This window comes from Channa argus, chromosome 22 (genome assembly GCF_033026475.1).
Source record: "Channa argus isolate prfri chromosome 22, Channa argus male v1.0, whole genome shotgun sequence".
Lineage (NCBI taxonomy): Eukaryota > Metazoa > Chordata > Actinopteri > Anabantiformes > Channidae > Channa > Channa argus.
Window position 1 is genome coordinate 7,347,421 of NC_090218.1, and position 27,580 is coordinate 7,375,000.

Here is a 27,580-nt window from a genome sequence, read left to right on the forward strand (position 1 = left end):
TTGATTCCAGTCAATTAATCCTGTGCTTTTATTTTGGAAAATAATGATATACAATATGCATAATAATACAGGCTTTCACAATGATTCAAAATATAAAAATAGTGCAAAATGAGCAAAAGCAACAAAACAAACTGTGGAGATGACATCTACTGATCAAACCTGCTAATAAAGAATGTGTAAGGTGGACTTCAAATACAGTCATAAGTTATTAGGATATTCCAGGGCTGTTAGTAGATTTCATTAGTTTTACCCCAGTTTACCCACTGAGTGTAAATTTAAAATGTTTCATTAGACAAATATTGTACAACCCCCATTCACAAAAAGTTGGACGGATGTGTAAATGTAAACAAAAACACAATGCAATATTTGCAAAACTCATCAACCCATATTTTATTCACAATAGAACACTAACAACATATCACATGTTCAAACTGAGACATTTTACCATTTCATGGAAAATATTAGCCCATTTTGAATTTGATGGCTGCAACACATCTCAGACAGTGCCCAATTTAATGCAGTGGCAGCTAAGGGCCCAAATACCCCTCACCCCCAGTTTTGACCTTGGCATTGTCCCTTGGGCACAGAGGTTCTTTCTGATTCTCTGAGTCTTTTGATGATATTATGTACTGGTGGGATCTTTAAAGTCTTTGCAGTTCTACATTGAGAGATGTTTTTCTGAAATTGTTCCACAATTATTAGGCCCAGTTTGTCACAGACTGGTAAACCTCTGAACATCTTTACATTCGAGAGGCTCTGCTTCTCTGAAATGGTCCTTTTATACCCATTCATGTTAATGACCGGTTGCCATTTATCCTACTTAGTTTTCATATGCTCCTCCATTTGTTTTTTATTCGCGGCACTTACTTTTCCAGCCTTTTGTTGCCCCTCTTCCAACTTTTTTGATATGTGTTGCTGCCATTAAATTAAAAATGAGCACATTTTTTCTGCGAAATGGTAAACATTTCTCAGTTTTACCATATACGATACATTATTTGCGTTATATTGCGAATAAAATATGGTTTGCTGAGATTTGCAAATCATTGCATTCTGTTTCTTATTTACATTTTACACACCCTCCCAACTTTTTTGGAATTGGGGTTGTATTCGACAGTCAGGCACTCACTATCAAGTGACTAAAACATTGACCTCTTGTCAAAATCTTTTTTTTTTTCAGTGTTAAGGTTAGTTTCAGGATTTGTGTTATCAGCAGGTTTCGATATAAATAACAGATGCAGCAAATTCTGTGGGAAAGTAATGCACATATTGTCACTATTGCTAGCTGACTATTAAAACAAGTGTTGCCAATTACTACTACTGACTAAGGTTGTGTTTAATAGCTAACTGTTTTTACATATTCACAGTTTACTGTAGTTACTTAAAGCTATTGTATGGGCGTCAGTACCTTGCACATATCTGTGAGATCCCACCTGAAGCCTTGGAAGAACGGATTTGAAGCCTCATGCAACAGCTGGCACAATTCCCCAAAGTTGCAATTTCTAGCTTTAAATAATTACAATTATCACACCCACAGCAATAAAGTGGCAGTGTTTTTCTAACCACTTTTCACACTTGAATGTTTTTTGAGGTAATTTTCAACAACAAGAACAAAGTCAAACTGGGCAGTTTTTAAAAAAATCGGGCAGTAATGAGAAAATGTAGCTGCACTGATATAGCTTTTTCATTAATTCAGCTCCTCAAATTCAATATCAGTGACTAACGAAGTACAAAGTTAGACTGGTATACTTTAACTCAGTTGGCAATTAAAACTCTTCACTACTCTAATTACAGTTACTACCAAGCATTATAGTTTCTCAGCTGGTGCAAAATAGCAGTGTAGACCAAAAAAAACATAAATAAATAAAAACCTTAAAGACCTTTGGACTGATTTTTCCATCCAGAGCTGCAAAGAAAGAGAACATATATCCTGCCTCATTTCAGTCGTCACACTTGCAATTGAAGCTGCAGCAGAGGACGACAAGGTGACTAGTACCGATCACAACTTAAAAGGGTTAAAAGTAAAATGAACAAATCATTAACATTATCACCATCAACAGCAGAAAATGGCAAAGAGGCATATTTGAAATATGTGCAAAGCCTGCCACAAGCAGCTACTGTAGTTAGAGGAGCTGCAAGACCTGTACAACCTTAGCTCAGTACTGGAGAGAGACAGAGAGATTTCCGCATACAGTAACATTATCTGCAAACCCACTAGAGATGTGGCAGGCTGCTGTAGAACAGAAAGACTATTTAAATTAATTCAAAACAGTGACACCACAAGGTGAAGCGATTTGCCATGAGGAACAGGGATCCTGTGCAGAATAGTACCCTCAATGGTTAATGGAACGGCTTGGCACACGAATAGTAATGATATGTTGGTACTGTAGGTATGATTTCTATGAGTATTAATAAGAAAATAGAAATAATAAAACTCAGAATTCCTCGACTAAAGGCCATTCTGGGTGTACAAATGAATGCCCCTGTTCAAATACTTCAGATCATATATTCTACTGTATAAATGCTGGAAAATACAGATGAGGAAAAAATGGCTCTATTATTGTGAGGTCCATTTATGTTTCCCTTCACTTTTAGAGGGTTCTAAGGTCCATTCTGTAATTTACCAGCTTCTGAGGCGTCACAGTAGTTTGAAGAGTAGAGTACTATATGATGTTGTGCTTCAGTCTAATGATGAACGACACAGGACAGTCAGATGCCTCCACCTGGTCAGGAAGCTGGTGGAACGTGTGAGAGAGGAGGATGATGATCCAAACAAGCAACAAAAACAGGTGGCATCTCTCCTCCGTTCTGATTGGCTGTCAGCAAGTCTCTCCCAGTATCCTGTGCAGATCTTCAGGCAGAACACGTCCTTCTTCGCCACGGCTTACATTCCTCACCATCCTGTAAATACCCAACACATTAGGCAACCTCTCTTTTCCATCTTCAGGCTTTTTTTTTGCATCCGGATTATAAAATAGGGGAGCATTTCTGAAACACTAAGACTACATTACCACATTCCTGATGATTCCTCATGAAGCAACTGAATGACGTCCCCACAGTTAAAAATGATGTCATCGGTGCTGGCCATGCTGCTCTCCACCATGACTCTGTACCTGCCTGCCACCTGAGCATGAGAAAAATGAGTAGAAATAAGAAGATCGTCGTACTTCTACTTCCTTACATACATGTTTAGTACAGTAAATTTACATCTATCAATATCTCTTAACAGGAAAGCAGATGTCAAAATGTAACCAGACTCTAGATTCATTCATTTATGAAAATAAAAATAAATAAATCCTGCCCAGCACATAAGCTACAGTAGTTTGCATCTGCTTCTGCCTGGTGCAAATGTACATGCACATTTATCCCCCATTTCTTGCCTGTTTGGTCTCATTCACGACAAAGACTGAACATTGGAAATGCAAAAAAGCAAAGAGGAACTTTTTACAAATAAAAAACCTCCATGGTTCAAAATTAAAGACAAAATAAATTATTCCTATTGCTCGTTTAGAATTTTTGTCAACAGTTTTGTAATTGTGTCTTATAATGGTGGTTAAAATACATTTTGAGGCACAGTTGATTTTTTTTTTTCTTTATTGCAATACCAATTTGACAGGAAGTCTCACTCACATCCACCTCGTGCTGCAATACATTCATGGTCACAGCACAGGACAAGTAAAACTGTCCACTAAATGTATCAATATCTCACCAGAGGGGCAGGTTGATCCTCCTCCTCTGAGTCTGATATGTTGGACAGGTCTGTGGCGCCCCAGTCCTCCAGACCCTCACAGATCGCCACAGAGTGTGCAGGGACAGGCCAACCTGCAGGTGACAAGCAGGTGGGACAAGTGAAAACGGTATCACTACACTTTATAATCACTACTTTCAGACCATTATCTGCTTATATCTGCTCTGACATGACTGTGTTCAAGTTCACCCAGGGTGCTCGAGATTCTTAAAGCAAACGGTCTGAGGCACAGATGAACAAGGAAATTCTGGTGTCAGATGTCAGTGTCTGTATGGGTATTGTCAAAAATGCAATAAGTTTAGAAAATGATTTAAAGTGTCCTTGAATGTGACAAATAATTTAAAAAGTGGTTCTTAAAAACAAATTTATATGAGTATTTTTGTGTGTGTTATGCTTATGGGTAAATCAGAGACTCACTGCGTCGCGGTGAGTTAACCACCGGGTCAGAGTGGGCGTGGCTGCTATATATCGACTCCTCCCCTTGGTGTCTGTGGGAGTGGCTTGTTGCCATGGAGCTGTGAGGAACAGGGAGACACGCTGAGCAGCCTCCCACCGACACTGCGCCCCACGACACACACATCTCTGATGCACTAAAACTGCATCACCATGGGAACAAGACATAACCACGACAAACAAAACACACACCAAACACAACCACAGTGTCACAAAACGAGCTCATACCTCATCCACGTTCTGTTAATTAATACAGCATTCCATTTAGTTCACCATCACATATATTTCAGTGTCTGATTATAAAGGAGTTTAAACAAACATCCATTATATCAGATAGTGCTGCAATATATGGAAACAATATTTTGAATTCAGAGTATGCGATACACATGTCAGGCTTTGATTAAACAGCATCTTCAGTGACCCAGTGTAGTTTAAACTGCTTTAAATAGTAGATGGGTGGTGCCTGTCCCACATCGTAGAAAGTAGTAATAAAATATGTCTAGAATCTCTCCAAAATATTTAAAATGATAATGTTCTGACTATATCAACTCTTACCCATCTGCTAAATAAAGTAGAGTCACTTACAACTAATAACTCAAAAAATGCTATATGACCTGGAACAATATTACTGTGTGTACACAAATCATTCAAAAAGGGAAAAATATTATATCCTCCTCCGTTTGTAGTAAGAAACAACCACCATTATCCCATGCTACTTAAAGGATCAGGCTGGCATTATTCTTTGCAGTCAACAAACCCCACAAAAAGACCAAATTCAACTCCATGTTCCATTAATGAATTAATTTAAGCGGCAGAGATCATATTTGTAGTAATTTATATATCAAGTGCAACCATGAGCCTTGTTGGGTTTTCTATAATTGGTCTTGGACAATAGACTATTCTTGTAAGATGCTGATAAATTCATGGCTGGGTTAGATATTTTCATGGAATCTCTTGACAATTAGCAACACACTGAATATCACCAGACTTTCCTTTACGTTTAAAAAAAAATACATTATCAATTAGTTGACCCAAGTTGTGTATAGTGAAGCTCATTGATCATACCATGCTAGCATGCTGTCAGTCAACAGAACATTGGTATATGTCAATAGTCCCCCCCCCAAAACACAAACAAACACATACACACACTTACCACTTACCCAGTTATGGTTTAGTCACTGTGCAATATTTACATTGTGTCAAACTCTCAAGTTATGTTTAAGCAGCATAGAGTGGGGGTAATGCAGGAGTTCTGCACTGGTAAAGACATTTCACTCAGTGTAAAGAATTCTACATGCATACACACATACACACACACACACACACACACTGGAACTTATTTAACGCACTTTAACAGCCTGTGGTATTGTTGATGATTGTGATGCTTTGTTGGAAGATCACATGATAAACTGCATGTAGATGAAACTGAGTGGTTATATTATCATAAAAAAACTGTATTTCTATCAAAAACCATATAGATGAGAAGAAGCACTTCTTGTTTTAGAAAGCTCTCAACCAAATATTTAAAGATGGATGGGAGGTAGGTCAGGCAGGGAGAATCACCTGTCAGAGAGGGGGTTGTCTGAAAGTGGAAGAGAAGTTTCATCTGAGAAAAAGAACATGGACAGATTTAGAGATTTTAACATTATTTCCTTAGAATATTCCTTTTTGAAACTACAGCATAGGCAGAAAAGCTTCCCTTCCAGAAATCATCAATAGCATAAGCTGATAATAAGAGAGGTTGAAATAGAATCACAGTTCTATGTTACTGTGCCAGGTGAACCAGACCTTAACTCAATATAAACATAATCAGAAATGTAAAAAAGGGAACTGAATCGAAGGAATCGCAGGAACCTTGACTTATTTTCTGCTGGTTTGTGAGAATTTTTCTAATCTCTGTTAACCAGGTGACTTTGACCTCCACTGTGGGAGCCTAGAGAGACACACAGAGAGCACAGCGTGAACCATAATGCCAGAGAGGAGTTTGTGTGAAAGAGATTAAAGTTCAGATGGTGATGGACAGAATAAACAGAGAACTGTCAGCAGAAAGTTTAATACCTGAACTATGTACACTACTTCTCTGCCACTGTACCAGATTTCAAATTTCTTCACATCTCCTTTCACGTTTTCGGTGATGCCCACCGCACTCATCTACAGGAAGAGAGAGAACGTAACCTGTCATAGTTAGTGGTTCTGCACACATTATTTTCATATTTTTGTGACCAGTTTAGTCAGAGTTGAATCAAAAGGCTTCTGGAAAACATGAGTACAAGGGAGGATGTATTTTAGGGCTGTTAAACTGGTTTCCACTGGAAGCAGCTAGCTGCACCTAATAAAGTGAGTATTTAATATTGTTACTCTGAGGCAGGATTTGAAGCTGTAGAAGGGTGTCCTGTCGTGGTTGTCCTCGTCCCTGCGCTTGCAGAAGAGCAGGGCGTGATCATAGAGGAAGAGATGTCTCTGCATGGGTTTGAACCTGGGCAGCTCCTTCATTCTCACTGCTGCCCTCTTATGGCTGATCCACACGCTGAAGCCCCCCTGCATCAACACCCGGCCAAACTGGCTGAGGTCACCCTGAGTCGGAGGGAGAGGAAAGAAAAGGCAGACTGGTGAACTGCATCTGCAAGCACAAACAGCAGTGAAGGCATGTAAATGTGCCACAGAAAACACTTTACATGGACCACTCTTCCAACAACATGGGTTTACCATAAAATTGAGCGCTGTGATTCAAGGTCACACCTCAGTGTATTCAGTCAGTCGAAAGCTGGAATACACGGATTCACCTCATCTTTCCCAACACCAAAGATGCTATCTCAAAGTGTTTGATGGATTGAAAACACACCTGACCAGGCAATCAGCAGTCAATAGTACAGGGATAGGTGGAAGCCAAGCGGGAGAGGGGGCCTTGGGGACCAGGGTTGAGAACCCCTGCTGTAATATGTATTGTCTATAATTGTACAACTTTCACAGACAAAGGGATGAGAGCCTTGAAAGTACCATTTCATCTGATGACACATCATTAATCTGGCACCCAGTCGGCCCTATATATTGATTTGACTGGCTGGTACCTGATATCCAGTGATGGCTATCTGATGCATGGAGTCATTGACAGACTTCAGCAGCTCTAGCATGGCGTCCAGAGCCTCCTGGAGTTCACAGCGGAACTGCTCCTCCGTGCAGTGCTTCAACAGCTCCTGAACAAATGACAGAGACACAGGCGGACAGGTCAGGGTTTTTCAGTTCATCTAATCTAATCTAATCTGCTGTGGTGTCCTTCCTGCCTGCCTGTCTACAACTCAGTGTAGACAGTAGTGTGTGCAGTTGATTTCAATTACTGTACTGTCATATTGACTGACCACATAGGTTAGTTGTTACTGTTTTAAACTAATTTTCAGTGCAAACAAAAAGTAAAATTATTGGTCAAGGCAGCTTTCAGAGCCTTCAGTCTGACTCACTTTTTTAACTGTACTCTGAAACACTTATCATAAAACTTAATTTTCATAAATTTTCATTAATTTAACTCTTAATTTAAAATTTTTTCAAGAACGAACATGAATATATAAAAAAGTTTGTGCTTATTAAAGCTATTATATTCCGATTACTGATAATTAACTTTAAAATGAAAAAAGAAGCAGGTTAGATGCTTACATTGTTAAAACTCACCATGAAGAAAATAACTAATAGCTTGATGGACTTTTGCATTAAATATTGCATAAAACTACTGTTGCATATTTTTTGGTTATTATGATTTGCTTAAGCTCATGAGACAGAAAAGCTTCGACTTACCTTTAGTAACAGCTGGTACTTGGTGAGGCGTTGGACTGGTTTCAGGAGGTAAGAGTCCAAACCCAACTTGTGGTCCAGTTTCTTCTGACACTCCTGCAAAAATAGAGAGAGAGGGCGGGAGGATTTGTGATTTCCTTCCTTCAACGCACATAGCACAATTGGAAAATTAAGATTTTGTTCTGTAAATTAACAAAAACAATCTCACACCTGCCCTCATTAATAATGCAAACAAATTTACTACTATTTGTGTCAGAAGGACTGGATGATGTTGGATATGCAGTATGCAACTACCTGAAAGAAGGGTGAATCAGAGCACTGTCTCCACAGAAAATCAGAGCGAGGCTTATTTTGGCAGTAACGCTCGTACACCTGGAACTTTCCTTTCTGCACACACACATACACACATTATTGCAAACTTACATATGTTATATAATATTACTCCACATTAAGTTCTCACAATTGTCTCTATGATTCCTCACCCGCTGCAGAAAGCAAGCCCCCACCCTTTCTGGTGTTTCCAAGCAACCCTGCAGATCTTGGAGGAAGATCCTGAATGGATAATCCAGGAGGAAAATGAAAAGCAATTGCATTGGAAACAACTCTGTGACAGCTTGTGAGATCTGTGTGTGTGTTTGTGTGTGTGTGTATGTGTGTTACTTGCCTGCTGTGGAATTGGTAAATCTCTGGCATATTGCCAAACAGAACGTCCTTCTGGCTGCGTAGCGCTGAGGGAAGAAGATAAGACATGGATGGGTCCTCCATTTCTGCTCTGTAGCCCTGAGGAGAGAGCAGAATAAGAGGAAGAGAAACAAGAAGATGACAAGTAAAAATAAGAGAAAAACGTGGGGCAGAAATTGGGAAATTAAATGTGTGTTTGCAGTACAGTGACAGATTTTCAGTGAGAGCAGGAAAGAGCCTGTGTCAAACCAGGAGTTCTAGTCCCCCTCCCACTCAAATGTGTTTCTCTGAGCTGTGAACCACCTAAAGAAAGCAGTGCAGCTAAATATTCTAAATTAAACTCACCAGAAGGACAGAGAGCAGTTCGTCCACGTAGATCCTCTCTGTAGCTATTAGTTCCTTGATAATGTGGCTGAAAAGAGTGAGAATGAGAGAAAAATAGACACTCGGAAAAAAGTTGCTATGAAAAGCTTTATGTCATGGATCAGGTGGAACACGTGGAAGTCTTGCATACCGAGTGACCTGCTCTGGGTTATCTTCTGCCTCTGAATCCGTCTCGGGGCAGGGGCTATACAGACAGCTACGGTTGCCCTGATAATCATGCATCACCTCGATCTAAAAGAACAGACATGAAGCACATTTTAAGTGTTAAATTACCTGCAGATATTTCATTTTATTTATTTTCAAAACATGCAATTTTGTTTTAGCTCTGCTAAGTAATAGGCTCTAAATATGGTCATGTTGGTCTGTTTTTACCATCATGCTGATCCAAACTGCAACATCTCCATAATTAGAATGATTACTATAAAATTCGGTAAACATATTCATGGTCCCGAGAGGATGAATCCATTGGTGATCCCCTTACTTTTTCCCTGGCACAATCAGACTGAATTTTTGCTGCGATGCCCTGAAGCTCAACATTTTCTGTGTAGACTGGCACACTCTGTCTCATTTTGGCCAAGAAATAACGATCTAAGTTTGTTCTGCCACAAACAGAAAACACACACAGACCTTGCGTTGGCTGTTGTTCCTCCTTGCAGCTCTCTTGCCAGGAAGAAGGTCAAAGGAGAACTTAGAGTTCAGGACGTTAAAGTCTACCCCTGCAGAGAGAATCACACATACAAACAAATATGAGCACAGAGAAAAGGCCTATCAGTGTCTAAGAGGGAACACACATGATGCATGTATGGGCAAGAACCATCTGAAAACCAGGGCTTGCAGGAAACACATCTAATAAACACTCCCCAAATACATGTAGTAAACAGCAATGACATTAAATAATTTTGCTTTCCTGAAAGCAATTTTATCCTGCTCCTAATAACTTCCAAAGCCAAGACTATGTGAGATGGGGGGAGGAGTTACCATGTTTTGGGGAGAAGAGAGGTGACTTGCAGCGCTGAAAGGTCTGGTCAGGCTCAGGTCTGGGGGCCACCAGCTGGATAGGTCTGACCTGCAGGTCTGCCAACTTCCTCAGACACTGCTCTCTGTTTCTTATCATGGACTGCACTGAGTTCATCTTATCAGTTACCATGGAAATCTGGCACTAGAGGGAACAACAAAGCATAAGATTAGGTGGGTTGAGGGTCACCTGTGTGTTTGAGTGGGCAGTGGCAGGTCACCTGCAGCTGTGGTGTTAGTATGGCTTCAAACTCCAGGCTCAACGTGTCCTGGCAGGTTTTCACTGCAGATGGCGCCCTCTCCTGGTGACACCTCAGGTACTGCAATGCCTCCTGAGCCCCCTCTCTGGTTTGAAACTTGTCCACCATCTGACTGGCCAACAGATATGCTCCCTCATCACACCACTGAAGGGCCTACATACACAAAAACATAGGACACAGGACTAAGAAAGAACGTCAACACAAATGATTGTTTATTATTGATTACATTTTATTACAAATTTACTTGTTTTTAATTGATCAAGATAATTAAGAACTTGGCCTCCTTAAACTCATTCCATCGTCTTCATTCAGGAATCATATCAATAGCTGTTTTTAAGAAACACAAATCTAAGATGGGGAACCAACAGAGCTCTGTGTCATGTACACACAGCTTACACTGCTTTGTGCTTGAACCTGATCAAAAAGGGCAGTGAAGAAAATAGCTTTGTCTGATATTGTTCGTGTGTAAGCCTTTTACCTCTTCTAAGCGGTACAGCAGGTCTCGTGCTCGAGTGAGCGAGGCCCGCTTGGTGCGTATGGCGGTGGTGATGACATCACAGAGATGACGCAGCTCGTTGCAGCGCTGGATGATGAGTGCCAGGGCGTAGTGGTGATTGGCAGCTAACTGGTGACCGTGCAGGATCACGACCTGGGCACGAGCCATCTCCTCCTGATCCACAAACACGTATATACAATACAAAGGACATTTAATATAAATTGCGGCAAAACTATGTAACATTTTCAAATCAGATTGTAATTACAGTTTAGCTTTTCATTAACAGAGCCACACTACTATCAGGCATGTTAGTGCCACATTTGCCTTAATATAATATTAGATGCATTTAAACTGACATTTTATCATCATCGTTATCCTTTCCAAGTTATTTTCTGATGCAAAAACACATTTATTAAGAATTACTGAAATTTGCCCGAATGAGCACAGGCCCAAGGCTGAGGAAGGGGGGCCTATGCATCGGAGCCTCTGAAGTTACTGTTTGTGCTACTTGTGAAAAAGAGCACGGTTAAAAGTCACAAAATGACCACAACAAGAACTGAAAAGTAGAAGAAAGACCTGAGACTATCCAAAAGGTGTGCAAAACAACTAAAAGCGGAACAAAAATGGCCACAAATACAAACACAATGTCCAAAAAAGGCACAAAGTCCTGAAAAACAGACAATAAATGACTAAAACACACTCAAAATGCCCCCAGAAGACACTAAATCACAGAGGACATCCACTAAATGACCAAACAGACACACTAAACACTAAAATGAGTAATAACAGGCTCAAAATAATCAAAAAGAAAAGGGTGGGGGGTCACCCCCCTGTCTCTGGCCAGAGGCCCTTTACTTACAATGTAAACACATCTTAGTTATTTGCATGTTGCTGTGTGTGTTTGTGACCTGAGCATGTTTGTCCAGTGTCTCGAGGTCTTTCAGTAGTTGTTCTGTTTGGACCACCGTGGTTCCCACAGAGGCGATTTCCTTCTCCTGGGCACATACCCGCTCCAACACCTCCTCCATCTGTGCACACACACAGAGTTCATGGTCCCAACAGATAAGACTAAGTCAGAACTGATGTGAGCAAAGAAAAGACAGACACAGATCATCACACCTCCTGGAAACTCATTTCATAGCGCAGCAGCTGGAGGTACTGCTGCAGCTTCAGGTGGTGTTTCTCAAAGAACCCATCAAATGCCTCCTCCATGTCTCTGAGCTGAGCCAGGAGTCTAAAACATGCACATGACACACACACATCAGTCAAAATAAAGGATTAGGAAAGATAAAAATGTATCAAACTGTCAAACAGCAGATCATTGTCCGCATGTTGATTTGAGTTTTTACATGATATGTTTGTAAGGCCTTTCATCATTCTTCCATTACCTGAATGTTACATCTTCCCTTAAATCAGCTTCATTTCAGACAATAAATCTGCCTGAACTATATTTTATTCATGCTATACTTTCACTTATACTGTACCTCTGAACAGTTTCCATATCTGTTTGTATTTCCCTCTCCTCCTCTACATCTCTCTTTGAGGCCTTGACAGTTTCCAGGTTGGTCAGCAGCAGTCGTCCTTCTTTCAGCACGCTCCGGATGTCATCCTGACACAACGCGACAACAAAATGAAAACAAAATTGTAAAACCAGAAAAATCCACAGCCAGTGTAGAAAAGGAGGAATGAACCACAAAAACTTGCCAAAGACAGAGAGTGAGAATAAAAGGGCACAGGGTAAGAGAGACGAGTGGGCCACCACCTTCATCTGTTTGTATCGGTGTGTGTGGGAGTGCAGCAGGAACTCGATGGCGTTGGCTTCATCTGGAAGGTCGGTCTCAGACAGCTCTGACCCAAAGCCCTGCAGCAGCTGGGCGATCTCCTTCACTGTCACTGCAAAGGTCTCAATGGACTGCAGACAAGCATGCATATGTCCACACATACAATAAAGACACATTGTGAACATCCCCATTCATGTGGACATTGCTAGTTAAACTATTAATTAGAGGAACAAAACTAAGGCCAGTCAGAAGGGCTGGGTAACTTTCTTTATCAAGACAGAACTTTCACAATGAGGTGAAACAGATCACAGTTGAGGTGAATCTAGCAAGTTTTTTAGTTTCTATTCTTGTGTTGCTTTTCAGGTTCAAAGACGACTGGGAAGTGCGCATGTTGTGCTAATACAGCTTTAATCTTCAGTACCGTTCGGAGGACGATCCAGTCGCTTTGACAATACTCCACTTTTGCGGTGAAGTCGGATGTCAGGTGGTTTTCATCAATGTAGCGCAGAAGGTCACCAACTGAACGCAGCATCACCACCTGCAGCAAAACCACACGAAAACACGAGGCATGAGGAAGAGACCTCTCCTCACCACTGTACACACTTTTATTTTGTAGTTTTATTAACAATACCATAACTTTTTGGGAAACAAATTATTTAAAATGCAAATAAATTGTATTAACATGTCATAATTATATTCTTATGCATCATTTTTGTGTATAAATAGTGAAACTATATTGTTCTATAACAATATTTTGAGTGATTATTGCTAAATATCTGTTCATTTTCATAGATGCCAGTTTCATTTTGATTGTATTTTATGTTACCGACAGCTTTATACTTTGGTAAAAGGACGAAATGAGAAATCAATCTCAAACCCGACATGAATGTGGGGTAAGGACAGGTTGAAAGGTGCTAAAAACAAACACTGATGAACAAGAAATCTGCAAAAGTAAAATGTGAATCTGGATCCCTTAACAAATAGAAGAAAAATATCATGTAATGTTGGCATTAACTGTAAATATAAAGTTGTTGTTTAATAAGAAAAGATAAAAGCATCTCCTTTTATGGGCCGGAATACAATGTGTGTAGAGCAGAGACTGGATTGTGCTGCATCATAAACAAATGTTACCAAGAAATCTTCTCCCACATCTCCAATGTCAAGGTTTTAACCCTTTCTCACCGGCATCTTTAACAGGAAGTCATCCTGGCTGAAGCGGAATCCCAGGTCGGTGCTGGAAGACGGACTGGGGGCAGAGGTTAACAAGCTGTTTGGGCGGAGGACCAAGACTAAATGAAGATTGCCTGGAAATGAGGTCTAAAGAGAATAAAAAGAGTTGTTTAAATTGTTTACTCAGTTATAAAATAGTACAACCCCAATTTTTAAAATAAGTTGGGTAAAACCTAAAATAAATAAAAACAGAATACAATGATTTGATCTTGCAATGATCTCACCAACCCATATTTTATAGAACATAAACGACATATCTGATTTTTTATTTCATAGAAAATATTAGCTCCACTTAAATTTGATGGCAGCATTACATGTCAAAAGTTGGAATAGTTGGAATACGGGCGACAAAGATTTGGAAAAGTAATTACTACAAATAAAAAAACAAGCATTTCTCAACTAACTAGGTTAATAGGCAAAAGGTCAGTAACATGACTGTGTATAACAGGAGCATTTCAGAAAGGCAGACCCTCTCAAATGTAAAGATGGACAGGGGTTTACCAATCTGTGACAAACCGTGTCTAAAAATTGTGGAACAATTTCAGAAAAACATAAACTTGTGAAGACTTTAAAGATTCCATCATCTGCCCGCAATGGACAAGGCCAAAGGTCAAAACTATATGTACGTGATCTCTGGGCCTTCAGGCGCCACTGCATTATAAACAGGCCTGATTCTCTACTGGACATCACTGCATGGGCTCAGGAACACTTCCAGAAATCACTATCTGTGAACGCAGTTCGCTGTGCAATCAACAAATGTAAGTTGAAGCTGTATCATGCACAGAAGAAGCCATATGTGAAAATGATCCAGAAATGCCGCCATGTTCTCTGTGCCAAAGCTCATTTAAAATGTTCTGAGCCAAAATGGAAAACTGTTCTCTGTTCTGTCAGATGGATCAAAACTTGAAATTAATCTTTGGAAACCATGTACACCGTGTCCTGTGGCCTGAAGACCAAATGTACAATCCAGCTTATTATCAGAGGACAGTTCAAAAGCCTGCGTCTCCGTGGTGTGGGCACCTTACACGTCTGGAAAGGCACCATCAATGCTGAAAAGTACATAGAGGTTTTAGAGCAACATATGCTCCCATCCACACAACGTCTCTTTCAGGGAAGGCCTTGCATATTTCATCAAGACAATGCTAAACCACATACTGCATCCATCACAACAGCATGGCTTCGCAGGAGAAGAGTCCGGCTACTGAACTGGTCTGGCTGCAGTCCAGACCTTTCACATATAGAAAACATTATAAAATGAAAAATCTGGCAACAAAGGCCCGGGACTGTTGAGCAGCTAGAATGCTGCATCAGACAAGAATGGGACAACAATCTTCTCCTAAAACTCCAGCAACTTCCCAGACATTTACAGACAGTTGTTAGAAGAAGAGGAGATGCTACATAATGGTAAACATCCCCCTCTTTCGAGATGTGTTGCTGCCATCAAATTAAAAATAAGCTAATATTTTCACAAGTCTCCATAAGTGTATGTATGCTACAGTTTCCACATCACACGTGTATAAGTTGCAGAATGGATCAAGATTGGTTTCAAAACTACTTGTGATATGACAATCATGCTCACACATACACTTTACATAATTAATCAATTAGGTGAGCTCAGAGATTAGTGTGAAAACTGCCTTTGCAAGCTACACAACCACTAGCACAGAAATGTTTTGTCTTTATAAACATTAGTGGCTTTTATTTTTTATTACTTGGAGGCTTCATCCCACTCAAGCTGCTGGAGAAGTGCATAAAAAAATAACAAATAAATTGATTTCTTTGGTCAACTTGTTGCATACTGCATTAAGAATGATGGAATTTCAGTGGAATCTGCCTCAACAATCACATTTCTGGTATCGTGACATCCCCACACATCATTATCCAGACTGAAAGCAAATTACATTCCTGAGTGGACAGAGTTGAGAAACTGTGACCAAACCAACCAATCATCCTAAAGCAATGTTTCCAGGGCCTTTTGATTCACAGCTTGCATCTGCAATTTGCCAACTACATGTGCTACTAATCACATTAACAATGTCTCTGTTCTATGGTGAGTGTCCCAGTAAGCACAATGCCAGCACGGCCAAACCCACCACCTCTCTATTCATACTCTTGATTTAAAAGCAGGTCTTTGCAGGTGGATATTTGCTTCGGGGCATGTCAGTAACCAAAGTGGTAAAAAGGAAACTGGATTATGCTGGACTACAGAGGACCTCAACATTTAGTCACAAGTGGCGTCCGATTGCTGGGTTTCGTGCAGTCTAGCAAAGCTCAACACCGCATCAGCGTCTCTTTGTGTCAATCTGGGAAGCCCCTCAGTTTCTACAGCACTTGCTGACTGTCCGCTCCTCTGAATGGCTCTCCTCACTGTCACTCTTCCCTCTTTCATTAGAACCTCTTGCCTCCATGGTACCACCGAGTGCACTGTACAAGAGTTTGTATCTGCAGCAGATACTTTCCTCGGTTGGCAGGTTTTCAACTAGAGATGCAGCAGATAATTGTTGAAAGGCGCTTCTGTGTTCACATTTCGCACAGTGGGAGACATTTCATATATTTTATGATCAGTGTTCAGATGGTCACATCACCAATCAATCTTTCTTCCACTGCTTGCCATTTTTGCCACTATCTCTGTCATGGTGTGGCCCAAATCATACAGTCTGAGAAATCATCAACCACGAGGAAGATGTAAAACTCTTCAACTCTATATCAACCGATCTGACAGAGAAGGTTTACTAAAAGACATAATTATTTCAATGCCTAACCCCTTTTCCACTTCCCTCAGTATGTTTAAACACACTTTCTTGTATGTGTGTCATCACGTGCTGAACTAAGGCTGCAGGTTTTAGCACATATTGGCTTTGATGCTGACACGAGGAAAGGTGTTGTGTGTTCTTGTTTTCTAATCATCACAGCTAACAGCTTTAAGCCAGCCCTGGCTCACCTGTGACCGAATTGAACAATTGGAAGTCCCATGCGATTCCCAATCACCCTTACATGCAAAACATAATGATTGATGTTCCAGTAATACTGCAGTATTTTCAGTACATCCGCTTTCAACAAATGTATAGATTTGTGGGCATCAGGCATTTGGAAACATATTCCCAAATGTGTTACATAAAACTGCACAACTTGAACACACTCCACAGTTGCAGGCTGCGGAGGCAAAGCTGATCCAGCCTCTGTTTCTGTCCTGCACCTCACACAAACACGTTTGTCATTGGCCTGTCCTGGTCCCCCACGCAGACTCTTAACATTGAACTGCCATCAGAATCTGGCCGGTCTCCCCAGTGCAGGCATGTTAAATATCTAATGCAGTTTGCATCACACTAAGGACACATCCCAACCTCTGTGTCGCAGCACTAAGGTGATTTTAAGTATAGCTCGTCTATCTCTCCTCATCTCTGTGCTGCAGTATCCTCGCCGCCCCGTTTGCAGCCTCCCACCTCCCCACCTCAAGACCTCCCGGCGGAGCTTACCGCGGCCCGGCGCAGACGGGGGAACCCCCGCAGCGGATTGGACTCGGCCATGGCTTTCCTGCCCTGTTCTCCCCTGGCCCGGGAAGTCTGCGGCGGGACGTGGCGTCGGGAGCGAGCAGCTGCAGCGATGGCACGGTAACCTACACTGCAGTGTCCGGGCGGGCGGAGCGGCGCGCTGAGTGCGCACCTCAGCAGACGCACTTCTGCTCTGGAGCAGGATGATGAGGTGTGTTACCTGACGTCAAAGCCACAACAAGTTCGCTGCTCAACTGCTACGCTCCACAAAATGTGAATGTTATCACTGGGGGAAAATTTGATATTATGTTTCATATAACAATTATTAAACCGCTATAAGGTCATTATGACATACCGTAATAGTAATACATACATATAAAATGTAAGTTGTTTTTTTTTCTGTCATCAGTTTGTTTTATTTAAAGACAGTTATGTGCACTATGAACCGCTGAAAGCACATTAAACTGAGAAAAGGACTCGTACTTAAGCGTTTTCTGGATCCACTAGATGGCGCCTGAAACTCGGGAGGTTGCGAGGAGTCACCTCTGGCTCACTCTTGTGGCCAGTTCAGCTAGTTTCCGGGGTCTTGGGGCATGTGCTGACAAGCCCCAGCCCACCTCCACCCCTCCGTGCATTGTGCCCCTTGGGGTGTGATATTTGTGTTTAAAGAGCGGCAAACTTGGAACCAGGTTTCCTGTGCTTATCAATAAAAACTCAACTTTAACAATGACATTGACATTAACATTGTTTTGAATCTTTACTGAAGGGCCAAAATAATTAGTGAACAATGTAGGACGGCATTTACTCTGGTGGGGACCATTTGTAACTTCTGCAACAAATGTGAGTTCATTCAGTAATAACGAACCTGAGCCTTTGCTCTGACAATAATTCAGCCATGACAGGACAATGAGAATAGTAGTTTAAATTCTTCACTCAAATCAAGTACAACATGTTTTACAATTTACTTATAAGTATTAGCACGAAAACTTCAAAACAACACATTTTAAACATTATTGAATCTGATGCTGCTGATAACACGATTATTCAATTCTAGTACAGAAATGTTCAGCAAATTATCAAATGTAAGAAATATGGCATTGTATAGATATTCTTATTATTATTTAAAAAAGAAAGAAAAAGATTGTTATAACTAAAAGGGTGGGCCTGAGTTTAACACCTTAATGTACTGACAGCTGGTGATTCTACTCATTCTGCAAAATTACGTAAAGCTGTAAATATAGTGGAGTAAACACTACATAATGTAAGACGTGTAGTAGAGTGAAAGTCAAAGTAACATAAGAATGAGAATACTCCGAATGATAATACCTCAAAAAGTTACCAGTTGCGTTGCTTTTTATTGTAATTGTAATTAATGCAAAATTATAAGAAACTTTACATCATCTGTACATTATCTTAAGTTGTCTCATTCCAGTTAATCTAATGTTTTCTAGTTTATGGGTATTTATAGTCGTCTAGCTTCATGTCATTGGGCTGCATCATTTCATCTCATCTCACCCTGTCCTAACCACTTAATAATTGATTTTGCTGCTTTTGTCCTTTGGCTGAAACCCTACATGAGACACTCCACATCATTACTAATGTGTCTGACCTTGTGCGTTAGGCCTAACTGGAGTAGCCCCATTTGCCTTTAAAGGTTTAATTTAAGACTCGACTTGTCCTAAATAAAAACTTCTCAGCACATGGGAATAGTGCCAGCGTGAGCTTTACTGAGCAAATGCTACATTTAGACTTTTTTTTCCCCCAGATCAGAAATGTGTCTGTCATGTATTTACATGAAAGCATGACAATGTGTAATTTTATTTTATTTTTCACCAGTTAAATCCATACTATCATGGGTTTTATGCATGGAATGTTACTGTTTATTTCATTCTGTTTATGTGTCTTAAAATTCGGGATAAGATGTGCATACATGGTCCATTGCATCAGATAATGCCCGAAACCTGTTGTATCAGCGATTACAAAGACCAAAATTCTTGTCTTTAATACTCCACATGCCTATTTGTACACAAACAACTGTGCATGTCACTCGGTCACGTGTTCAACGGGGAGATCCTCCTCAGAGCGAATCTTACTGTCATGTTCCATTTAGGTTGATCAAAAGACCGAAAGCCAACGAACACACGCCGTTTCCTGGAAGTAAACGTTACAAAAGACGAAACAGTGATTAGTATGGAGACAGTGTGTCCTGGTCTGGAGGATCCTGAGCCTATGCTTATTTATATTTTATTTCAACACTCGTCACAAATAGAAGTGAAGGCAAGAAAGTTTATATAAGCAGGCAAATGTTTGTCTGCATCTTTAAATATCTGTCCACCTGAAGCATTGTTTTGCAACATTCAAATTAAAAGAACATGAGCCGTGATAAAGCTGATAAAGGTTTCACATAATGTAAGTCTTCCCCTACACAGCCTGCACTGTATAGTTTGATTTGAGCCAACTAATACCTATAGGTTAAGCCAAGGTGTAACCCTTGCCTTGTGGGGCATCCCGGTGGCCTATTGGTCACTCTGCTGACCAGCTAAGACACGTGTTGGTCAGTTAATGCCAAAGGCCACGATTCAGTGATAGAAGGTGTAGGCTGGTCCTTTATTTCCTCCTGTCGGATATAAAAGATGTACAGAAAAAAAAACATTGCTGGTGCTATGTTAAGACACATTTTTCTTTCACTGTAAATGAAACAATGAATAAACCGGGGAACCTGCATTTACTTCTAATATCAGTGTGTCACATTTTCAGCTGTCTGAGCTATTATATTGTCAAAAATCCTCTGAAATGAAATGTGCACACAATTTTGAACCCTAGATTAAATATTCTACATGTTGTTGGGTTTTTTTAAGAACTCACAAGAAAACAAAATATTTCACCGTCTGTGGGAGAGTTTAAAAACCAACTGGGTCACTAAAAGTAAAAGTAAGTTCTGCAGGGCATCCAGCAGTCAATTGGTTTAAATGTGCACCACATAACCACATAGTGGAAACATCCATGATTTGAGTCCAGGCCACTGGGCCTTTGTTGTATGTCATACTTATCTATTTCTGGATTCTCTACTGCCAAATAAATGCATAAAAGCCCCTAAAATAAGTAAATAATAACAACCTTAAACTTAAGTTGTGCCTGTCTTGAACCTTTACCTTTGGCTTGTTATTATGGAGCTGTCCAAGGATTTGTCGGGTTTCAAAGGTCAAAAAGGAATCACTGAGGTGACTCTGTCTAATCTCTGACTTACCTGACGTTTTTGTCAATGCTCCCATCATCTGAGCTATAACATTACTGGGAACCGTTAATCTGCTGAGGTCAGACTGAAATACTGAGAAGTTCTACGTTACTAAAAGTTAAAAACATGAAATGAAATTTACAGTAAATGCCACTTAAAGCCCATTAAAGAAAAAACTGTTGTTCACTGTCGTCTCTTTGACCAAACAATCCTCATCAACTGGTGGAAAACTGGTGTCTTAATTTTATTGGTTTTTAAGCTTTTTGCTAGCGAGCATTGATGTGCCAAAATAGACAAATTAGACAAAAAGCCAAGCAGTAAAACAGCATCGCATGACCCCTTGTTGAAAACAGGTACAGCTCACAGACAGATCAGACTAATAATAGTCTTTCAAAGCTATTATTAAAAAGAAGTCAGCCAACACATCTCGCAGCAAACCTTAGGTCATGACCGGCCACACCGACCCCTCTAAAAAATATATACCCTGGTTTTTGGAGGCCTAAAATGTTATCATTCTTATTTATTCTCCCCTCGGAATTAAGGGAGACTTGATTGCTTGGTTTATGCAGGTGCAGGGCGGATTATCAGCCTACTACTACCACAGCCATGTGGCGATTTCGTGGTTGTATGTCTGTCCCTGCGATTTAGCTGGCTGGTATTTTTAAACCCTTTGTAGTCCAAAAAAGCTCTCAGCTGATTGATTAACTGGATTACAAAGCAGGCAACGACAGCAATAGTGAACCAGTTAAGCCTGAATAAAACACAGAGATCGGCTGTAGGTATAAAAAGGGAGATCAACTGTTGCAGACTGTGTTCTCAGCTTCCCTGACACAATCTACCAAGATCCTGGACTACTGAGAAGAGGTAAGACTTCTTTATGTGCAGGTGGATGAATGTAAGTATGGATGGACTGGTGATGGCTGCCTGAATTTTCGCTTGGAGTCAGAATTTGCTTTTTGAGCAAGAAAAACTATAAATAAACTATGAGCTTGCTATTTGACACTTTGAAATGAAGTGTGTCTGGTGGTCGTCATCCTAACTGTATTACACTCTGTAGTATTTTACAGATTGTTCATAAGTACTATAAAATGTGTCACAAAGTCGAATTCTACATGCTTGATCAAGTACAAACCTGACTGAGAAGTTGCTGTGCAGACAGACAGGAAGTGTGTAAAGTGTTAATAGAATTGTGTCAGACGTTAATAGGGCTTTTAAATCAGGGAGATATTTAACATCAGGTTTCGAGAGTTATCTGCAAACAACAGACAGCATCAGTGGTAACTATAAAGTAGTTGTGGCTGAAAATACTATTTATTCCACTGAATCCACACAGTTTGTACTAATCACCGTCTTCTGAAGTTTCCATGGATTTACTCACTACAGCAATCTGTGGGCATAAAGCTTGTTTGGAGTATTTAAAAAGCTGTAAATTCGTACAGACAAACACTGTACATATGTTTATCTGCTCTTATGGGTCATTTCCACCATAAGAAGAAAATAAGGAAATGGAAAATGAATTCAATACCTAGACACTAATGGAGAACATTTACCAAGCCTCATATGAAGGCTTTTTTAGGTTCTGCACAGTGAGAGGACTGCTGTTGTATGATATGAAAGCAATTCCCTAAATTAAACAATTAGCAAACACCACTTGTGGCACTCAAGTTGAGAAAATGTTTGCAGCTCTCTCGACCTTTCTATTATAAGCCTCATTAAAGTGCTATTAAGGGCTACCCTTAGTACTATCTATTTAACTGGCACTTCTTTACATGATGTTACGCACCCACTATGACATAATGCTGTGTGCCATGTAAAGCTGGCTATAGCATGTTGGGGTTATGCTTACGTCTTTTGGATGGGTGCAATTGGCTGATGGTGTAATCTGATTGCAGAGGATTAAACTAAAACTATTAAACAAAACATCACTTTGGGTGGTGAACGATCAATGTCCTAATCTCAGAATCTGAGTATTGCTGTGACCTCTGTATAACCTAAAGGGGTAAATCTTGTCTTCTCTCCCAACAGAAACACTCTTAAAGATCTTTCAGAAATGGCAAAGTAAGTGCTACTTTCTTTCTCCTTAGCAAATGTAGCTCAATTACTCAAACCTTACTTTTATACATTTATAATGGAAGGAACTGAAACACATATGCTTTTAAAAGTGTAGTTGCGGCCTGAAAATCATGTGAACCTGGTCAGTCAACCAGCACTTTTAGAACTGACTTGAGCTTTGTAAAGGTTTTAATCGCTTCATACGTCAGCTTCAGTTGCAGACAGTAACACACGTAAGGAGCTATTTGGGCTCACACTGCTAATCAGCTATTTTTGATCTCTGCACACCATTTGCAGGTTGCTCACCTGGGCTAGCCTTTCAATCCCAGCAGGTTGAGCTGTTTCAAGCTATTCCTAACTGGATGAAAAGCAATAAGGGATTAGTGGCCCTTCTGTTGCTTACCAACAAACCTGCTTTGCATACTAATCGTTATTTTATCTGGTCAATCCAGGTATTAACTGTGTCATTTGCATCTCCAAACACGTTCATTCTACATCTAAATTTAACTTTTAATAACCAGAAAATGTCTCTTCAGGCTACGGAAAGTGACTTCTGGTATAGTTATGTAGTTTCTTTGTTTTTGCAGGGTTTTCAAGAAGACCAGCGGAAATGGAGGGGTGAGTCCACGTGTGTCATTTTGCAAAGAAGCCTACTCATGCATGGATTTCTGTAGCTTTGCCTAAATAAAAAACGAATGAGACTGTAAACGGGGTTTGGAATATTCTTCTGTCTTATTTTGTAGCTGACCCTCTACCTTGGGAAGAGAGACTATGTGGACCACGTTGGTGCAGTGGACCAAGTTGGTAGGTTCTTTATTCAGTTTGTTTCAGTGTAGTTACGAACAATATACCATTACCTTAAGTACTATTGCCTTTACAGATGGTGTTGTGAAGCTGGACCCTACAGACTTTGGAGACAGAAAAGGTAAAACATTCCTTCTCAAACCCCTTTAGCTACAAAACCTCACTATAAGATTTAGTTAAATAATGAACCTACTATTTTGTGTTGACAGTGTTCGTGCAGCTGGCCTGTGCCTTCCGTTATGGCAGTGAGGACCTGGACGTGATGGGTCTGTGCTTCAGGAAGGACATCTGGCTCCAGATCGTCCAGCTCTACCCTGAGAACCACAAGCCCGCTCTGACCGCCATGCATGAAACCCTGCTAAAGAAGGCCGGGGACAACGCTTACCCTTTCAGTTTTGAAGTATGTGACTTGAGTCCCCAGCAAGAGGTTTTCCTTTTTGGCTGAAATAAAAAAAAAATATATTGTATAGTTTAGTCATTTATAAGTCATTTAATACAATCCCTTTAGTGCATAGAAAATATAACGTTCTCCAATTCATAAAAGCCAGAAAAGGTTGATACATTTCCAAGTCTTTGACTACACGCTTTTTAAAATACTTTATTCTGTGCATTAACAAATAAAAATAAACATTTTGTTTTTAATGTTCTTCTCTCTAGATTCCCAACACCCTGCCATGCTCAGTCTCTCTGCAGCCTGGTCCAGATGACAAGGGCAAGGTAACCGTCTTATGCTAGCACTTACACAATAAAACAGGCTTCAGCCTCAGTGTGGAGGCAGGTTTGTTAATTGCTGCCACTGGTCATGGCTACAAGTTTTACTTTGTCTTTTTAGGCTTGTGGTGTTGACTTTGAGGTCAAAACTTTCCTTGCCTTGGAAAAGTGCAACCCTGATGAAAAGATTGAAAAAAAGTGAGCGACTCCCTCTAATTCTCAGCATTTCGTAGGAGTAATCCTCTTTAAACAGTTTTCCCCATTATTTTCTATTGTTTACTTTTTTTCACCATCTCTTCTTACATACACCGTCCCATTGTGTTTGACAGGGACACCGCTCGCCTTATCATTCGAAAGATCCAGTACGCCCCCTCCGAGGTGGGCTCTGGGCCCAAGGCTGAAATCTGCAAAAGCTTCATGATGTCCGACAAGCCTGTTCATCTAGAAGCTTCAATGGAGAAAGATGTACATTTGCAAAACTTTCCAATAAAACCTATCACAATCTTTAGAGACAAACCTAAACTGCATTTTCCTGCCACACTTTTCTAATATTCTCAGAGCATGTTTAAGTGCAGACTGAGAGTTTGTTTTCTCTGATATGCCACCATTACCCATATCCCACCTTTAACTGTCTCCTCAGCTCTACTACCATGGTGAAGCAATCCCAATCAAAATCCAAATCAAAAATGAGAGCAACAAAACAGTCAAGAAAATCAAAATCACTGGTGGGTACTTGCATTAAGATGCTTTGTTTTATACAGTATTGTGTGAACATAATGTTACTGCAAATATTGTGCTTCACATCTTCTTTCCTCTCTTCTCACAGTGGACCAAACCACAGACATCGTCCTCTACTCAGCAGACAAATACACCAAGACTGTTCTTAACAAAGAATTTGAGTATGTGAACAGAAAACTGAAAGTGCTGAACCACATCAAATATCAAGTAGCACAATAAACTATAATTAGACAGTTTGGTGAATGTTTATGCATGAATTTGTCCCCTCCGCAGTGAGATAGTGGAGGCCGGAGGCAACTATGAAAATACTCTGAGCATCACTCCTCTGCTGACTGATAACAAGGAGAAAAGAGGTCTGGCTCTGGATGGAAAACTTAAAGAGGAGGACACTTTCTTGGCCTCCACCACTATGTAAGTGCACAGACACATGGAGGATTCATTATTTTACGTGTAATTAGTTTGACAAGCCTTCTCCTGCTGTAGCTTTGCATATACAATGGTAGTTTTTCAGGACTATTACTTATGACGTCTATGAGTGCAAACATATCTAAAATCAAGCTTCTAGTTCCTCCAATGCTTATGTGTTCTCTCTCCTCAGGCTGAAAAAAGGTATTGAAAAAGAGGTGCTGGGAATCCTGGTGTCTTACAAGATTAAAATTAACCTCATGGTGGCTGGAGCAGGGTAAGTGTTTCTGGCTAAGGAAAATTCCTTTAAAAATTAGGCAGATTAAGATGTACAACGAAACAACCTTTTGACGTCCCTCTTGTCCCCTCGTAGCCTGCTGGGCAGCCTCACGGCCAGGTAAGGAGCATCCACTAGCTATTACATCACAGCCCACACAGCCAATCAGCAATGATTACCAGTTATCTGTGTGATGCTGATTAGCTGGTTTATCTTCTCTGCAGCGACGTATCAGTGGAACTGCCATTGCTGCTCATGCACCCCAAGCCTGAAGGTATTTTTTAATAAACCAGACATTTATTTCATTATTATTTGTCCATACAGTATGTTTTACTGCAACCAGTGCACCTCACAGGTTCGAAACTGGCTTTTCTAATGATTTTTTTTTTCTGTTACATTGCAGAGTAAAGACTTCACCTCAGTGTAAGTTCCTGGTTACTTTTATCTTCAGTGCTCAAGTAAAAATCATATTATTTAAATTTGTCATTCAAGAAAACAAACAACAAATTTAATGTAGAGATGGTCATTGATATATATATAGTATGTTTTTCTATTAGATGGTAATGTTCAGCCTTTTTTTAAATGAATTTATGTTTTATGTTCTTCTTCCAGTTTCTCCAAAGAAAACTCCCCCGTAGTCAAGGTGAGGTTCATACACAACTGAGTTCAGTAAATTATGCTCTGTTGGAATCTGTTGGCTGGTATCTCAGTGTGTGCATGTGCATCTTGGGGTGTAAACACCAGTATTCTGGTATTCTGAGGTGCTGTGCTAGTAGTAGAAACTAACATTCTTGAGTACGATTTTAAGTGCTTGTACTTTCATTCATAGTATTTCCATTCTGTGCTACTTCATTCTATTCAGTCACAGTGACTTAATTAATGACTTAATTGAATAGTTACTTTGCAGATTAATAACACAAACCATAATTAGTGACTTAATTGAATAGTTACTTTGTAGATTAATAACACAAACCATAATAATAAAAAAAAAAACTACAGATGATACATGGATCTCCTGGTTGAATTAGCCCCATCTATAACGGATGCGACTTCACAATAAATGAATGAATTAGAAATACTGGTCAGGTGATAGCTATGTCAATTTTGTCCTTGTAAACGTCTGCTTGTGTTTCCTTCTATTCAGACAAGATGTTACCCTTGAGGCTGAGAAGAAAACCCACAGAAAAACAGGAAGAGAGTGAGGGGAAGTGACAAAAACAAAGAACGTGAATTTTGTGACTGGTGTAAAAAATCCAATACCTGTGACTTTTCAACCTACCCAGGATTACATACACAATGCACATAAGTCCCCAACAACTTTGTTGCTCTTGTTTTCTTGTGTAATCAGTATTATGTAGTAGAGGAAGGAGCATTAGTATTGCAAAATAGTATCCAACATTTAGAGACTTACGACATTTGTCCATAATAAAAATCTCTTCTGAGAATAAGCCTTGGAAATCAAATTCTTAATTCAAAACACTGTCTATAATTTTGAATGACACTTTTTTTGTGTGTGAAATGTACCAGTTTGTGTTTTTGACTTGCTGAACCGAATAACCCGAAATACAATAAAATTATTTTAAAACACAATTGTTGTGATGCACATTTTGTGTAATAAATGCAGAAGAAAGCTTTTTAAATGACACTAGGTTCAACATTACTGCCAATTATTTTTGTTTTGTAGTTGCTTTTGTTGCTCCTTTCTTTCTCTTTCCCCTTTCAACTCACCCCAGCTGGTCAAGGCAGATGGCCGCCCACCCTGAGCCTGGTTCTGCTGGAGGTTTCTTCCGTTAAAGAGAGTTTTTCCTCTCCACTGTTGCCTAGGGCTTGCTCCAGGGGGAATTGTTAGGTTTTCTCGATACATCTTTATAGTCTTGACTTTATTCTGTAAAGTGCCTTGAGATGACTTTGTTGTGAATTGGCGCTTTATAAATAAAGTTGAATTGAATTGAATTAATTTTCTGGGGGAACCCTTCAGCCTCTAACTTCTAAAATAAACATTGTGTAACATTAAGTAATTATAGTGAAACTAAATATACA

At 40.0% G+C, this 27,580-nt stretch overlaps 2 protein-coding genes across 4 annotated transcripts; one reads left to right on the forward strand and one right to left on the reverse strand.

The window, feature by feature from the left end:
* Positions 1–10: 10 nt before the first annotated feature.
* On the reverse strand, positions 11–17,498 carry LOC137107728 (proto-oncogene DBL). Of its 2 annotated transcripts, none has more exons than XM_067491643.1 (26): positions 17,304–17,498; positions 13,780–13,914; positions 13,019–13,135; positions 12,579–12,728; positions 12,301–12,425; positions 11,936–12,050; positions 11,725–11,844; positions 10,799–10,990; positions 10,282–10,473; positions 10,025–10,205; positions 9,674–9,762; positions 9,177–9,277; positions 9,008–9,074; positions 8,646–8,761; positions 8,464–8,533; positions 8,276–8,368; positions 7,985–8,077; positions 7,267–7,392; positions 6,557–6,772; positions 6,257–6,349; positions 6,053–6,131; positions 5,762–5,804; positions 4,163–4,260; positions 3,707–3,819; positions 3,009–3,121; positions 11–2,898 (listed from the first exon to the last, which is right to left on the reverse strand). In XM_067491643.1, the coding sequence occupies exons 1-26, from the start codon at positions 17,352–17,354 to the stop codon at positions 2,817–2,819; spliced, it is 2,970 nt and encodes a 989-aa protein (XP_067347744.1). In that variant the 5' UTR covers positions 17,355–17,498; the 3' UTR covers positions 11–2,816. The 2 variants fall into 2 exon arrangements, with proteins under 2 accessions (XP_067347744.1, XP_067347743.1); XM_067491642.1 differs by having other exon boundaries at positions 4,163–4,341.
* Positions 17,391–27,118, forward strand: LOC137107731 (arrestin-C-like). Of its 2 annotated transcripts, none has more exons than XM_067491649.1 (18): positions 17,391–17,529; positions 22,579–22,611; positions 23,193–23,223; positions 23,349–23,409; positions 23,486–23,530; positions 23,619–23,809; positions 24,067–24,126; positions 24,242–24,318; positions 24,450–24,585; positions 24,761–24,845; positions 24,947–25,019; positions 25,132–25,269; positions 25,457–25,540; positions 25,637–25,660; positions 25,765–25,814; positions 25,944–25,963; positions 26,153–26,183; positions 26,685–27,118. In XM_067491649.1, exons 1-16 carry the CDS (start codon positions 17,522–17,524, stop codon positions 25,946–25,948), a joined length of 1,101 nt encoding a protein of 366 aa, XP_067347750.1. In that variant the 5' UTR covers positions 17,391–17,521; the 3' UTR covers positions 25,949–25,963; positions 26,153–26,183; positions 26,685–27,118. The 2 variants fall into 2 exon arrangements, with proteins under 2 accessions (XP_067347750.1, XP_067347751.1); XM_067491650.1 differs by lacking the exon at positions 17,391–17,529 and adding an exon at positions 21,323–21,417.
* Positions 27,119–27,580: the final 462 nt, after the last annotated feature.